A 16456-nucleotide genomic window follows, 5' to 3' on the forward strand; every position below is an offset into this window, starting at 1 on the left:
ACAACATTTTACAAAAACTAATGTCTCATATTTAACACCATAAGTCATGACCAGGAGACAAGATCAGATTTCAGATTTTGCAGAATCAGATTTGGTAGCATTAATTTTTTGTGGGCAGCTGCAACTAATGTATTTTTCCTTTGACTCATTACAAGCTGCTTTTCACCACCATTTAAACTGACAGCTGTAGAGCTGCAACAATTGATCATTAACTTGAATAATATCAAATTCATCAGGAGCTGTCATTATAACAATAACTGAAAAATCTTTTCTGGGTTATGGTCATCTTAGGTTGTTGATCTGTCAAAGAATGTCAAAAAACGATGAGGAAAATACCATTTAGTCACATGCAAAGGCTGATTTTGTTACAATAGTTTTACAACATTGGGCATCTTTTGTACCTTTTTTTGATTAACTGACAAATTTATCGTCTGCTTCCTTTACTGGAATGCTATGAAAGTTGTCTGTGTGCACTCCCTATTCACATTCAGTAATGTTGTCATGTTAAATTATTATGACAGAGCACTCTTTGGAAGGCGTTCTCTCTAAGCTAATGAAGGCATTGAGCTTTGCAGCATGATCTATGCTAGTGTGGTGTTCCAGGAGTTGATGACTGTGTGTTGTAATGTGTTGCTTCAGGGTGTGGTTGCTTGGGAAGACTCTGGGTTCTGGTTCGCACTAGTCCATCACTACCACCACCACCACCTAATATGTGCAATCACTACCACACAACTCATGAATAGCCACATTGTGTGTCTTTTAGCTCAGCAGATATTCGAGCTATGTACACGATAATACTTTTATTTTTCCTGTTGTTATGTTCAAAGGAATTGCTGCAGTTTATTATAATGATGAAACTCTGGGTCCACGGCCAGGGGCTGTAAATTGTTGCACACATCTGCTGATGGGAAAATATGGTGTGTTCCTCTTAGCAGACCAAGGAAAGACCAAGTCTTGCCGTTTTAGAGACTGGGTATATAAATAAGGCTATATATTTTGGTTTTCAGTGTAATGTCGATGCTTTTTTAAAAGAACTAATTCGATTACTAATCCATTTTAGTAAAAAATTAATAAATATAAAAAATAAAATAACTAATTATCTCGTGAAGGTTACACGGAAGTTAAATACTGCAGGTCGCAACAAATTTTTCAGTATTGATTATTTTATTTGTCATCTATTCGAAAAAATGTCACAAGTCTCACATCACAAGCTCCAACACCTGAGGATGACATGCACAGAAGCCTTGTTTTGTCCTAAAAACAGTTCTAAACAGAAAAGAATTAAACCTATATCCTGATAATTAAAGCAGTTTTTTTAAAATTTGTGAAGCAGATAAGTGCAAATATTTGTTGATTGTGCCTGAAATTCACTGGGTAATTTAACTCAGACATACTTTAAGAAACTGACCATTTATAACAGCAATGAGGAAGCGGACAGGAGAATGGATTCTCCCAAATAAATATACCTTTGAACCCTATTGTTAAATCATAAGTGTAGAGCTCCACATATAAGGAGAAGATTGGGGTGGTGGAATGAAGTGAAGGGAAAAAAGCTTTGTCATGAAGTCATTGTGATAAGGTTATCCAAGGCTAAATTTCCTAAGGCATTAATATGTTCAATTACTTACATCATATTTGTTTTATTGAGCAAGTCCTGTATGAAGAAGATATCTTGCCCTTGCTCATTTTGTGAGCAAGGGCACGTCTGTAAACCCTTAACCCTGTTGTACAGTCAATTGTACATTCAACCAGTCAGCAAAGCCAGCATATCAGCGAAACCAGGCGCACCCTGTCTCTCCTCTCTTGCTTCTCTCCCTCTCGTCAACCTGTTGCCATGGCAATGGCCTGCTAGAGTCGGCCCATGGTGCAGCAGCAAATTGTTCTTGTCTGACTGTGTGGCGTCATGACAACACCCAAATCAGGCCACAAAACATCAAAAGGTGTTGACAAAAGGCTCCTCAGACTTAGTGTTGCTTTTTTAGTTTTACTTTGGAACATGTTCGTTACCACTGTAGGGATTATATAATATTTGCATTATTTTGTAACACAGATCAGAAATTGTCTGCTTTATGAAATGATTGAGTGATCAGTTGGTGATCGCATTCGGTCTATTGGATAAAACGATTACGCTGAGAAAAAAAACATTGACGGTTAAAATTATTGCGTAACAGAATCTGGATAAATGTGGTTACGATGTTAATCCATGACCTTAAAAGCGGCTTGAGCTTCAACGACATCAGCCTCCCAGATGACATCCCTGTCTGGAGAAATTTTCATTTTAAAAGAAGGGAAAGGTCTGCAAATTATGGTGATTTACTGGACCCCCTTTCAAGTAAAGGAGAAAAAGACTGAAGGATGCTGTTTAACCTCCTGACACCAGAGCTGTTGTTTGGGGAGCCTTTTTTACTTTTTTCTAGCTATGTGTGAATTCTTTTTACATACTTTGTTACATGCATGTCCCCTTGTGAGAACATGCTCACAAGGGGACATTAGGTTTATTTTACAGCACAACACAAGTAGAATGAAGTGTGTGATGCAAACAAAGCCTGGATGTAATGTCCCCATGTGTGGATGCAGGAGGTTATAATACACATGCAAACGTTATAATACTCTGTACACAGAGCTCTTCACATATATATGGGTCCATAGTCAGTTTATGTATCAGTGCAACCAGTATTTTGTCACAGATCTGACATGATCCAGATATTGAATGTCATTTAATGGAGCTTGCAAAGAAAAGCGTCTGGACGATGACCTGGATGACTGAGAACCTTCACAGACACAATGTCATTTAATCATCTGCCATCTGAAAAGTGATGAGTTGTGCAATAATTGACACTAGTTGATGTTCATCAAATAAATGAAGACATTTCCTCCCAAATCTTGCTTGTTTTTCTGGGCACGCAGACTTACTGGGTGGTCCATATAGTTATGCTATGTGAGATGTGTTTGCTTGTGACACGGCCACCACATGTACCCCTCTCCAGCAGCCATGAATGAAACATTGTTCATATCCTGTGGGCGGAAAGAAATAAGGAGATAATCTCACTACAGACAAACAGAGTACAGTTCTAATTCTTGTACAGTAATATTGTGACTTAGTAAATCATCCTCTACTGGAAATGTACTTGCCTATGTCTAAACAAATTTTCTTGGCACAACGTTGCATAGAATCATAATTGTTATCATATTTCATCCCCTCCAACCCCACCCTCCCTCCTTTTCCCTCCACTCTGCCCATCTCTTTCTCTACAGAGCGACAGGCTTCTGATCAAAGGCGGAAGGATTGTTAATGATGATCAGTCCTTCCATGCCGATATCTACATGGAGGATGGCCTCATTAAGTAAGTATTCCACTGTCCTCTTTTCTGCTCTGCTCACACCTCTTCCCATTTGGTTTCGTCCCTCCACTTATAGTTCACCTCATCAACTATTTTCTGTCTGGGCTATGTGGTATCTTACTTGTCCCCTTTATATTTAAATCCTTCTCTCCCCTGAAGGTGCATAGTGCTGCTGTAGAAATTCAAATATTTTACTTTTCTAAAACTCTGAAACACAGATAATTCTAAAGTTCTTGAAGAAATTCAAAATCAAAGGGCTTCTTTTGAAATAATTATCTATACCAGGGTAAAACAGTATTAAAAAATGTGAAAAGAGCACCTTGGGCCTTAAAGATTATCTTCAAGAGTTTAATCATGATTAGATTGTTAGTTTTTGAATGCTATTTGATCCTAAGACAGTAGTGGTTAAAAACTGGTTGCTCCACTTGCAATGATAGTTTTAAAGTTTAAGTGAAGAGCAGATATTACAGTCTAAGTGAACACCAGCTACATAATGAATAGCAGTCTTATAAACACTTCCTCCAAAACACTGATGAGGAAATCTGAAACAATTTAAGAATTACGACATGAATGCAGACTGAATGAATGAAGCTAACAATCTGAACTTGTTGCGGTAACAGTTAAACTGATAACAGCTGTTCTTGACCGGGCTGGGGTAGGACAGTGGAACTGTCTCACTCGCTTTCCCCGTTGTTCTGTTGCCACTTGAATTCCCAGTTGTCCCTGTTGCTCCTAAGTGAGGCAGCTCAAAGAGAGGAGCCCACAGAAAGACTGGTGTTGCATGATAAACACCCACATGCCGGCGGCACTATTGGACTGTTGGCAAACTCACAGAGACTCTGGCTTCTGCCTGCCTGTCTAACTTGTGTCTTCTATAAAAATACTTTTTAGCAGAAGCGAAATGTTAATGTGTTGGGATGGTGACATTGTCCCGCTTCAGGCTAGGTTGACTTTGTTTCAGTTAGTTTTTTTTCTGCTTTAGATTTATACGCATTAAACGTTTTTTTGCCTTTTACTATGTTGTCTTCCTTTCTGGAATAATTTGGTTCCCTGAATTTGAATAATTGGCATCTCAGCTTTGATAAATAATCAAAAAGGGGAAGTAATACTTATATTATGTTTGTGTACATTTATGGACAGGTTTTAATCTAGTTACGATAACATCATCTTCACTTGACAGGCAGATTGGTGACAATCTGATTGTGCCTGGTGGTGTGAAAACCATTGAGGCCAACGGGAAGATGGTGATCCCTGGTGGTATCGACATCCACACCCACTTCCAGATGCCGTACCGTGGAACCACAACTGTGGATGACTTTGCCCAGGGATCAAAGGCCGCTCTTGCTGGTGGGACAACCATGATCGGTAAGAGCTGCAGGAAAGGTCACCCACGCAGTGAAGCTGATAATAGTAAAGCTTTTTCAGAAAAAAAGCTAAAAAGAAAATGCAGTGAGGGGAGGGATGGCTGAACACCAGACAGAGGAAAAGAGAAAGGGAGGCATGGGAAAAGGTTTTGGTCCCACTACGAAAGAGGACCATACAAAAGACTGAGCGTGGGGGGCGATGACTGGTGGGGGTTATAGAGTGAAACACTACTCCCAAAGAAATAGGGCATCAGTGTCGTACTCCCATGTCTGGTTTGACTACAGCCTTTTCTTTTGTGGATTTGTAAACTTCATGTAGGTTAGGGATGAGATGCTGTCACAGTTGGTAGATGCTGCAGTTTCATTAAAACTTCTTTTGGGCTGACTGCTCCTCTGCTGCCTGTTGGCCCTGTTTTCAAACAGACAAAGCCACTAACAGGCGTGCTACTGTAGTAAGCTCTATTCATGAGCTCCATTCATAGAGGGATTATATTCCAAGTGGAAATGTGTACTCTGCTGTCTGCTTGTGTGTTTTTTGTTTTTTTATATCGTACATGTCTGTCTTAACTAGCAAATGAGGTTGTGTTGAGAGATGGTGAACAAAAAAAGTGTGGACACTGAGCGTTTGCCATTGTTTTGTGTGTGTGTGTGTCTGTGTGTATGTATGCGACTGCTGTTTTCAGCTATATCCTATTAACATAAGCAGATTGGGTTTTCTTTAATAAGATAAAGAAGGCAGTCAGGTGGCAAGGCAGCAGGAGGCCTTATTTTATTAGAGCTGAGTTAGATGTAACAGGATATTTTGTGCACTGTGATCCTGTTGTGTCCACAAACAGAAACACAAACTCGTACTGTGTGCTTTTCAATCTGCACAGAAAATCATGCAAATATACACATTATGTATGTAATTATATGTGCTTGTGCTTATGCAAGCAGCATCCATGCAAAGCATTCATGATGCATTTAAGAACTTGCATCGAAATGTGCACCATTCTTATTAATAAAAAATGTGATCGTGGCTACACAGAAAATATAAAAGTAGGTAAAGTCGCTCAATTTTTGTGCAAGGACACCTGCACCCAGATAGAGATGTACAAAATGCAATGTGACATCTGACAAGGTTATTTCCCACTGGCTGAGCACTGCAGGAATTCAGACAGACAGCTGATTATGCAAGATAAACAATGCAGGGAGAAAGTTAAAGCACCAGCAGACAGATCCTGACGCTGCCCTCTCTTTGTCTCCTTACGTGTGACTATGCCCACCCCACTTGTGTCAACTCTTTGCCACTTCACCTGTCATATCGCTTTTTGCATTCATCTTCTTTCTGTCTGATAATACTTGTCTTCCTTTATTCTTCAGTGGACCATGTGATGTCAGAACCTGGTACCAGTCTGATAGAGGCCCATGACCAGTGGAGGCAGTGGGCTGATGAGAAAGCCTGCTGCGACTACTCTCTCCATGTGGACATCACCCACTGGAATGACAGCGTAAAGCAGGAGGTGGATAATCTCATCAAGGAAAAGGGTGGGTCTTGATGGCGTGCTATAAGAGCTTCGTGGGGGAGGGGGGGTGGAGTGCTTTGGGAGATTTTATTTAAAAGTAGTTAAAGAAATTAAACTTTACATAAAACGTTTCACATTTTATCTTTCTCTCATGTTGACTTACTGTTTTTGCAGGAGTGAACTCATTCCAGGTGTACATGGCGTACAAGGACTACTACCAGATGAGCAACAGTGAGGTAGAGCGCCTTAAATGTAGCACACACTTTAAAGACCAGGTTTTGCTGTTTTAATATCTGTGTTAAAACTCTTTTTGTTCTCAGCAGTCATCTTTCCCCGCGTGTTTGATGTGCAGGGATGGGAGAAAAATCAACAGTTTTGAAAAATGCCAGGCTCAGTGCAAAATTTGCTTTTGTGTTGCTATCTTTCCAACTCGGCTCAGCAACGAGATGGTGCCTTTGAAGAGACACAGCTGCAACTTTTTAACTCTGAAAGCTATTTTAAGTTACCGAAGGCCTAATATTAGTTTTGCACTGAATTGTTGAGGACTGTTGCTTTTGTCCTCAATCCATCATACATTAGAAAAGGGCTCACTTCATGGCCTTTATTATTATTTCACTGTGTCACAAACTCCCAGTTGAAGTCAATATAAAATGAGTCATTGCCAACTTCCTGTAACTTCACAGTCAACATGCAAAAAAAAATGGCCGTGACTTGGCTCCAATGGTGACAAAGTGTCTAAAAAAGGACTACGTAATTATTGTTCACAGCCTTTGATTTATGCGTACTGTGATTTTATGAGGACTCAAAAAACAGTGGAAAGCCAGAGGGTGTGAGGCAGGACTCTGTTTCTCATACAGCCGTACCTAATTTGGTTGGTCAAAGGAGCACATGTTTCAACTGAAATAGTCCAGCCTGAAAAACTGATGTCATGCAGCTCGCTAAGGAACTGTGGCACAGCAACATAACAACAACTGCAGTTCATCCACATGACTCTCACCATTTCTGGAGACCACACACAATAATTGCAGCGTGTCGGAGTAGACATCATGTAAATTGTGGGCTTCTTTTAAATTGTGGCTTATGGGTGACCTCTGAGTTAAAAAGGAGTGCCCTTTCTTTGAGTAAACAGCGAGGCAGGATTTGAAATATAAAAGAAGTGCCACTGTAATTTCAATCTTTCTATCTTTCTCATCCAGCTCTATGAGGTCTTTACCTTCTTGGCAGAGCGGGGAGGCATCGCTCAGGTCCACGCTGAAAATGGCGAGATCATCGCTGAGGTAACAATGGAAACGAGTGCACTAACAGACACCTTTTTTCTCCATTGCTTCCTCACTGCCTCATTTTTCTTTTTTTCTGAACTTTTGTGCCCGGTCCAACTCTGTGATATGTTTTTGTTTAGTATGATTTATTTCAGTTTAGTTCACTTCAGTTCACTTTTCTAGTCTTATCACAGTGCATCTCCACTACTTAGAGACTAAACACACTGTCACTGATGAGAGGGAGACTGTTTCCTGTAGGACTGTAATGTGTGGGTGTAGTTTATACAGGGCTGTGCCGTTTTGTGGACAAATGAAAGTGAATCAACCGTAATAGGTGATGGATCGAGAGGGCTGGTATTAGTCAGAGCTCCAGACCATGCCTGGATTCTGTCACTGTGTGTGTATGCGGGTGCGTGTTGGATCTGATTCATCGCAATTCCCAGCTCTCCTATCCAGTTTGCAACTTTAACTTGGAAGTCTGATTTCCATCTGTAAGACCAACATGTCTGAACACTTGATTATGTCATGTACTGTACTTTAGACCACCTAAGATAGAGGTGTCCTGTTTAGATTTGCTGCCAGAGCTTCCCCTGATTATGTTCCAGCTTTTATAACTCAAAGTTCTAGATGCACCCAAGGGGTGGGTCACATCTTTGCTTTTGCAGATGATGTGGTTCTACTGGCTTCAACCTTAAGCATACACTGGAGATGTTTGTGGCCAAGTGCAAAGCTGCAGGGGAAGAAGTAGCAACTCTGAACCTGAGGATATGCTTTACAACCTGATTCACTAGTCCAGGTTGGGGCAGGGTCTTCTTCATATTTGGCAATGAGTTGTGAACAATGGCCAAAAGAATATTAATATAATATTGCTGTTACAAGTGGCAGAAATTAGCTTTCTCCCATTAAGGTGGATTAGGTATCTGACTAGTGTCCCTCCTAGGTGAGTGTTTTGGTCTTTTGGCTTGACCCCACCCCACTTCTCAGCTAGCTTGGGAAGCTCTCTGTTAGAACAACAGCCATGGAAAAGCATAGAAACAAATGCCAAAGGACAGCTTCTCATCTTCAAATGGCCAATAAATGCCGGTTTGAGATAAACTCCCCTCTCAAAACTCATGTACTGAAAGTTCAGTTACTTTTTTCCTGAAAGGGTTTGCAACTTCCATAATTCCCATATCCTATAACTTTTTCCTGACTCTATGTTTCCTTGGAGCGAGATCAGCAATGCTAGATTTCTAAACTTTTCCAAACATATTTAGCCATAGAGCCATTTATTGTAACAACTTCATGAGCATCTCCTGAAGGCAGCATAAGTATTAGAAATGCACCTTGAAAAACTTAGGTTGTAACTGCTTTTGCTTGCCCAATGTAGGCAGCCAGGCAGCCTCTTCTGTGTGAGTTTGGGGAAGGGGAACAGTCTCAGCGCAGCAATGTTGATCAGAGCCACAAATTTGTTTCGTGTAGTAACACAGCTGGGATTCCTCTCATTTGTAGACATGTCTAGATTTTCCGTGTCTGTCATCAACAGGTCCTGCTCCTTGCAACAAAGTTTTTCTCCTCAGATAGCTGAGGGGAGCACTGACCACAGGAATGCCACTAGTTTCTTCAGTTACAGTACAAGTTGTCTTGCCTTTGGCTGATATAGTCTCAGTCTTTAATTTTAGCTGCCTGACCAATCGTAGGCTTCTAAGACAGAGTATTACTGATTTTCCACTGGTATGAGATGCTCGCTGAAAGCCTTATTTGCAGAAGCATGTCACCGTAATACATTTTCAACTCACAGACAGTCGCTCTAAATGACACTATGCAAGGAAAGGTACAAACTAATGCCTAAGAAAACTAACCTGAAAGCAGAGTTTTTGCTTTTAGGTGATGTTCTGAAAGTGAAATTTTCCTTGCTCTGAGCCGTGCACAGACCCACATGTTAAAACTGCTGTTCGTGTACTTAACACACGCAGAACTAATCAGAAACGGTTTATCATTCTGAAGTTTGTAGACTGATGAAGACCTCCCAGAAAGTTCTACATACTGTACATTATGTCTATAAACTGAGCAGCTAACAGTTGACTTTTTGCATGTGTGTTGAACAGGAGCAGGCCCGGATGCTGCAGATGGGTATCACTGGACCAGAGGGGCATGTGCTGAGCAGGCCAGAAGAGGTCTAACATTCACACATCATACACTATATTAAATATTAGCTACTATGCATCATTTGCATGTGCAAGCATTTTGAAAGGGACTGTCCTAAAAAAGTATTCAAATAAATTAGCCATGTTTTAATTTATCATTTTTTTGTGCAAACAGTACAAACATGGTTGTACATGTAAAGAATCACAGTGACATTTTTGGACTGGTCCTCAGACACACACGTTGTTCCTGTTACACACATGTGGTTTCAGATACATTTGAGACACTGGGTGAAAAAAAAGTATCTTGTTCCATCCAGTTTTTGCTGTGAATGTTTCTTCAGCAAACAACAAAAATCAAAGCCACACTTTCAGCTCAACGACTTGTCTGGGATTTTCCATTCTGTGCTGCTGCAGAGGGTTCCTGTCCCACCAGTATCATAATGTCAAGTAGCTGAGTGGAGTCTTAAGAATCTAGAAATTGGTAACATGATTTTCTTAAGCAGGCAAAGTCAGACAAGTATTTCTCTATTAGTGTACACTATCTTATTCAGTACTAATCCAGTGGTCATTGAAGCCAGACTGAACCTCTGGACTCAAAGAAAACAGTGTTTCCATCATATGGAGGCAGTGACGTTTCTACTTGAAACCTTTGTAGAATTTTGTATTTAAAGTCATTTTTAGTTCTCGTTAGCCAGCATTTACAAATATGGAGATGAAGATTTCAGAAATGCAATAATCACAATAAAACACCAGGTGCTTTTCATTGTGGACATGTGTCTAAAATGTGTCCAATATGTTTGCTTTTAAAGCCTCCCAGCTTAGAAAATCTGCAAGTACTGGGTGTTAGTCTGACCTCACTTAAGTTTCTTTTAAACATTTGTTTGCTGATCGCATTATATTTAACTACTCAAACACAATATAACTGAAACAATCCTTGACTTGCCCAGTTTTAAAATTATAAGCTTCTCCTTGTCGTTCGGGTTCAAAACAAATTATTCAAATGATACAGCTCCAAAAATGTATAATTTGCTGTGGTCGTGATATTTGAAGTTTGTTTGACAAAATCTTAATGGGAAAAACATTCCCGAGTCAACCGCATTGTGCTCTTTCGTCTGTAGCTGGAGGCAGAGGCGGTATTTCGTGCCATCACCATCGCCAGCCAAACCAACTGTCCGCTCTACGTGACACGGGTCATGAGCAAGAGTGCTGCTGACATCATCTCACAGGCCCGGAAAAAAGGTAAAAAGCAGAATTTGTCCTGGGCCTTTATATGTTTTTTTTCTTTTTCTGTGTTTTCCAAGACTAGAAATGTGCACGCTGAGTTGTCTCTGTTTGGTATAATGAAAAAAATATCCCACTCTTAGAGTAACATTCAGCTTTGTTGTTCAGGTCTTTTCTGTGGTTGAGCTGTCACACACACTTTTCCTTAGAGGATAGAACAGATGTGAACCAAGAGCCTGCCTGGCGTAGATGGATTGTGAAATTAACAATTTTTGAGAATGTAATGAAAACAAGAAGAGAAGAACAATATGTGTTTGAATGTCTTTGGTGGAAAGCCAAATGAGGTTTTAACACACCAGATTGCTGACCTCAGATAGCCTTCTCTGCACTCAGGTGAATCCATTAGGAGCATTTATGAGCTTGACACGTTTGTTTGGCTCCATTCCTGAGCTGTTATATGAAAACCAGGAAATAATAATGTATGTTAGTGCAAGGGACTATGAAGAAGCATAAGAGCACATGTGTTAGTGACAGGACTCAAACCGTGCATGAAAGAGAACAACCTCAGCTGCAACTGAGCAAGTGGAATTTGTGCATTGCCAATGCTGGCATGGTTCCCCTGCTGGAAACTTTCACATGAATTGCCAAAGCTTTTAGCGAGACTAAACTGCTGACAAAATAAAAATAAAGGTGCACTAACGCAATTGACGATTATGCAAATGGATACCCTCACACTTGGCACTTTGTTGACGTCTAACAAAGTTTTGACTGATTTTCTTTTCCCAGGAAATGTTGTGTTTGGGGAGCCAATCACAGCCAGTCTGGGCACTGATGGGACACATTACTGGAGCAAGAATTGGGCCAAAGCAGCTTCTTTTGTAACATCACCTCCTCTTAGCCCCGATCCTACCACTCCAGACTATCTGAACACACTCCTGTCCAGGTACACATCCCCTTTGCAACTTCATTTTGCATGTGCAGAAACGTTGTTGTTTGTAAGTGCCATGAACACCACTGTGTTGTAAAATTATAGCTATTAAAGTTTAGATTTTAGATTTAGATACATCCAAAGTTTGTGTTTCTTATGAAGAATCAGCAATTGTTGTGCAAGAAATGGACTTCATCTGGTAAGTGAGTTACTGCTTCATGTGGAAACAGGAAACATTAGTAATGGTTTACACTGGAAGGACAAACTCTGGCACGCTGCATACTTCTTTACTTCCAGTCCCCCTTCTGTTTTGTTTTGCTTCTCCTGCTGAAGTAGAAGCATATTTACTTATGTTTACAGAACTTTAATGCTGTACACAGACTTTACTGTCCTGGTGTAATACCTTCAGTATGCCTCTTCTCCTCCCAGTGGAGACCTGAGTGTGACTGGCAGCGCTCACTGCACCTTCAGCGTGGCCCAGAAGGCCATTGGCAAGGATGACTTCACCCAGATCCCAGAAGGTGTCAATGGAGTGGAGGAGAGGATGGCTCTCATTTGGGACAAAGCTGTGGTGAGGACAATCACATACTGATAGAGGCGCATGGTGACGTTTATTTTTATTTTTATCTTGATTCATTTGATTTTTACGATTTTCCCAGAGGAACATCAGCAACTTTATGTCCCTTAGCTTTGCTTTAGCAGTCACCTGTGGTGTTTCACTCGGCAGCTCCACTATGCTATGTCACTCTCTGTGCCTCTTTTACATGTTCATCCATGTCTGTTTTTCCCCTTTAAACAGCACTCTAGCCTCATTTTTTTCTCTATATCACTGTGTCTGTATAATTAACATGCAGCCTTGTTGAGCTTTGCCGTAAAGTGCATTGCTGGCTCTGAAATTTGGGTAGGCTTTTAAACATAAAACTCAATACATTTCCTCAGCACAAGTACTTAGAATCCTTGCTCACACCAAACTTGGACCGACTGTCAGCAGGCCTATTTTTAAAAGGTTGACAAAGGTTAGCTGTTTCCCCTGCTTCCACTCATCTTCTAAGAAATCCCCCATTAATGACAGCTTCATAGTTTAATGCTAAAATATTGAACCTTCACTTACATATAGTATCTTATGTTGAGAGATTTAAATGTAAGAAAAATGCATCATCTGAAACTGTTTTTATGGATATTTTCTCAAAGTTTAAAAACGTCCTCCATGCATTTACATTAATACTACAAATACATCATTCAGCCAACTGAATAATGTGTCTTCAGTAGTAGGACCACATGCTGTAGGGTGTGCTCCATAATGCTAATATATGGATAATGGATACAGTCTCAACATTTCCAGTAATATTTGCTCGTGCATTGTGCTTGTTTTGCTCTCAGACTACAGGTAAGATGGATGAGAACATGTTTGTGGGCGTCACCAGCACTAACGCAGCCAAGATCCTGAACCTGTACCCTCGTAAGGGTCGGATTGCTGTGGGCTCTGATGCCGATCTGGTCATCTGGGACACAGACGCCATTCGCACCATCACTGCCAAGACACACAACTCAGTATGTACTCAGACCAAAGTATCAGTTAAATTCAATTCGCAGGTCCTGGCTCTTTTTAAAAAAATTTTTTTTAACTTTTTTTGCTTCCCTTTCTACTTGTTTTACATTTATGCTGTAAAACCATAGGCACTGTAATGCTTCACAAGTTCTCACAAAAACCTTATTTGATTTAGTTGGTTAAATATAACAGCTGTGTTACAAAAAAAAACCCCCAAAACATCTGGTATTTTTTAAAATAAGAAAAAAAGAAAAATTGTGCTTTAAAGGGTGAGATGTATTTTTGGGCGGGGGGACAGACAAGTAGAATGTACGATCGGAGGTAAGTGTCTGCATCTGTGTGCAAGAGGCAAAGAAAAAGAGAGACTGAGGAAGAGAGAGGGAGAAAGGGAGACTGGGAGTAAGTTAGGGAGGGGAAAAAAAGCACATTTTTGAGCAGCTTCCAGAGAGGTCTGAGTACCTCGGAACGGAAATGAATTCTCAGTGGATCTTCACTAATTCCACTCCACACTGGGCTCACCACAAGACCAGGTCTCAATGCTGAGACTCAATACATTCAAAACGCCTTAATAATGATGAAGCAGTTATTTATAAAAAAAAAAAAAAGATTTATGCCGTGCTTCTTCAACAAAATCAGACAAACAGCAAACAAACAATGATGCAAATGCTGCCAAAATGTCTAGTTCAGCAGAACTGAAGTTAATCCACAGAGAATCTATGTGCTGTATAATCAAGAGGTATTTCCTTCCTCTATATCACTTTCACTTGCACAGATCCTCCAAAATACATGAATAATTGGAAAAGTGGGTTTAAAGAATGGCTCTCATTGTATGAGATTCTGTTACTGTAAACACTAATATTTCAGCTGGTTTCATAAAACCTTGGAGATTTTGGACATCTGTATACACTGCTTGTTGGCAAGCTGCACGTCTCATAAGTAGAAAGCAACTTTGGTTGAAATGTATTTTTGATTTCATGGGAAACATCTCACACAATATGCAGCCTGGACCAGAGGCGATAGTGCACACCATTTCCTCCTGGTTCCCAATGCACTGACTTATGTATAATATTATAGGTTAGCACTTGGGGTTTTTTTTTCACATTAAAGAAATGTTTTGTCACATTTTCCTAAGAGAGCGGGTGGAAACGAGTGTAAAAAGGTCAGCAGAATGTAAATGAATAACCCTTTTAAACTGCACTTAAGGCCATTCGAAATCTGAGCGTCTTTGTGTGTAGTTATGAGTTCAGAGTTCGATACTGAAAGTGAAATTACACTAGAAATGTGAAACTGCATCCTGTTGTACACTCTTACAGTTTAAGCCGAGGGCCTCGCACACATTGTGCTCCGCACATACACACTATGTGTACAGTACGCACGGTATATATGAGTAATGAGGTTTCTGCCATTACACAGATGTTAAAGATTCCTCTCGGGCCGCTCAGCAGCAGAGGAAGTGTCCGCACAGGAAATTACGGCTTCAGCAGCCTAGGACAAATCCTGCTTTTGCATAAACACTGTCCACGAGCAGGGAGAGTATGCATTAGCTGAAAAGCTAGTAATATCTAAATTGATCGCAGGAATGATGAATTGAAACGTGTAGATTTCAGTTTGTCTTGCTTAAAGGCTCGATGACATTTGTTTTTGTTGGAATGCGAGACTATGGCGCTGTCTCCAGATGGAGGAACAAGACGTGAAACAGAGAGAAGTGGACTAATAATATGCCTTCTCTAAATGTGGAGTACATCCACCGAGGATCCATGGGTTCTTGCATAATGATGTCACCCCTTTCCTTTCCTCCTAGTCGCCCTTCCAGCTGTAAAACCACAGAGAGAAGCAAATGACCAGAATCACAGCAGCTCCCACTTCAAATAAATCTCTCTTAAGGAGAACCATTGCAGGCAAAACAATTGTTTTTTCGTGCCCTGATCAATTTTTAAATGTGGGGCCTGTTTTTCTTCAGCGACATGCTTTCTTTCAGACTACAGAGAAAAAAGGTTTCCAAAACACACGTTCAAGTGCTTATTCAAAGACAACTAGTCTACTGGACATTAATATACATAAGCACACATTTCATTAGATTGTCTAAATGTAAGCTAAGTAGTCTACATTGTATCCTATTGTCTTCAAGTGTCTTGCCTTAATGGGCAGCAAAATCAAACGGGAGCTGACCTGCTTACCAGCGTACTGTGTTGGGGAATGCTTTCCCTGAACTGTGTTATATCTCAGTGTGTTATCAGTAAACCCACATCTGGTTTTGATTGCTTGTTGTTGTCAACATAAAATACATAGATGTGCTTAGATAAGGGTATTTGGATACATAGAGAAGAACAGGCAGCATTACTGTTGGACACTGAGAGCCCGCTCAGATTAGTCATGACATCATGTTTGGCATGCAGCGAGTCTTAGTTATGTCCTGTTCTGGCCTGAATTTGGATGGCAGTAGAAAACAGGGCCGTGTGCAGAGGAAATAAGCAACAATGGAATGAGGGGAGGGGACCATCAGAGATTACACATACATACAAAAAAAAAGGAAGTTGGCACAAGGAAAAATGGAGGAGGATGAACAGCACAACATGGTTAAAAAATGCAAAGGATTACAGAAATCAAGCAAGAGAAGGCAAGGGAGTGAAAACATTAAGAAGTGGACAACTGGAAAGAGCATTAGAAAGAAAAGTGAAAGAGCATACAGAGCCAGAAGAAGGGAAGGGCGGTGATACTACAAAGTACTATGAAGGCATCTGAGCCCAGCTGGATGAGGGCAGCTGTTTGTACATGCCAAACAGACAAGTGTAAGAAAGAAAGAGAGTTAAGTTTTAACCTCTTCTCCTCAGTCATTGAAGAGTACATTTAGCATATAACTAATAGGAAACTTTATCTAATAAACACTAGTTTCTTTGCCGCTGCAACAATCTTTGACAATATCCTATGTGTGCTTTTAGGCTGCTGAATACAATATCTTTGAGGGCATGGAGCTGCGTGGCGCCCCACTAGTGGTGATTTGCCAGGGTAAGATCGTTTTGGAAGATGGAAACCTTCACGCCACCTCCGGAGTGGGCCGCTTCATTCCCTGCTCTCCCTTCCCTGACTTTGCCTATAAGCGTATTAAAGCCAGGAAGCAGGTAAGTGCAGTTATTCTTCTTTTAAAGCCTACATTTTACATGTG

General features: G+C 40.5%; 1 protein-coding gene across 2 annotated transcripts in view; it reads left to right on the top strand.

Moving 5' to 3' along the window:
• dpysl3 (dihydropyrimidinase like 3) overlaps positions 1–16456 on the top strand; it is a 31952-nt gene that overhangs the window by 9425 nt on the left and 6071 nt on the right. For both annotated transcript variants that reach the window (XM_005727744.1, XM_005727745.1), the window contains exons 2-12: positions 3256–3344; positions 4522–4706; positions 6068–6232; positions 6385–6446; positions 7407–7487; positions 9557–9625; positions 10714–10834; positions 11603–11759; positions 12174–12315; positions 13125–13295; positions 16233–16412. In XM_005727744.1, the coding sequence (XP_005727801.1) occupies positions 3256–3344; positions 4522–4706; positions 6068–6232; positions 6385–6446; positions 7407–7487; positions 9557–9625; positions 10714–10834; positions 11603–11759; positions 12174–12315; positions 13125–13295; positions 16233–16412 (1422 nt within the window). The remainder of the gene's footprint in view (positions 1–3255; positions 3345–4521; positions 4707–6067; positions 6233–6384; positions 6447–7406; positions 7488–9556; positions 9626–10713; positions 10835–11602; positions 11760–12173; positions 12316–13124; positions 13296–16232; positions 16413–16456) is intronic.

Source organism: Pundamilia nyererei, unplaced genomic scaffold, assembly GCF_000239375.1.
Source record: "Pundamilia nyererei isolate P.nyererei 1_Seehausen unplaced genomic scaffold, PunNye1.0 scaffold00026, whole genome shotgun sequence".
Classification (NCBI taxonomy): Eukaryota; Metazoa; Chordata; class Actinopteri; order Cichliformes; family Cichlidae; genus Pundamilia; species Pundamilia nyererei.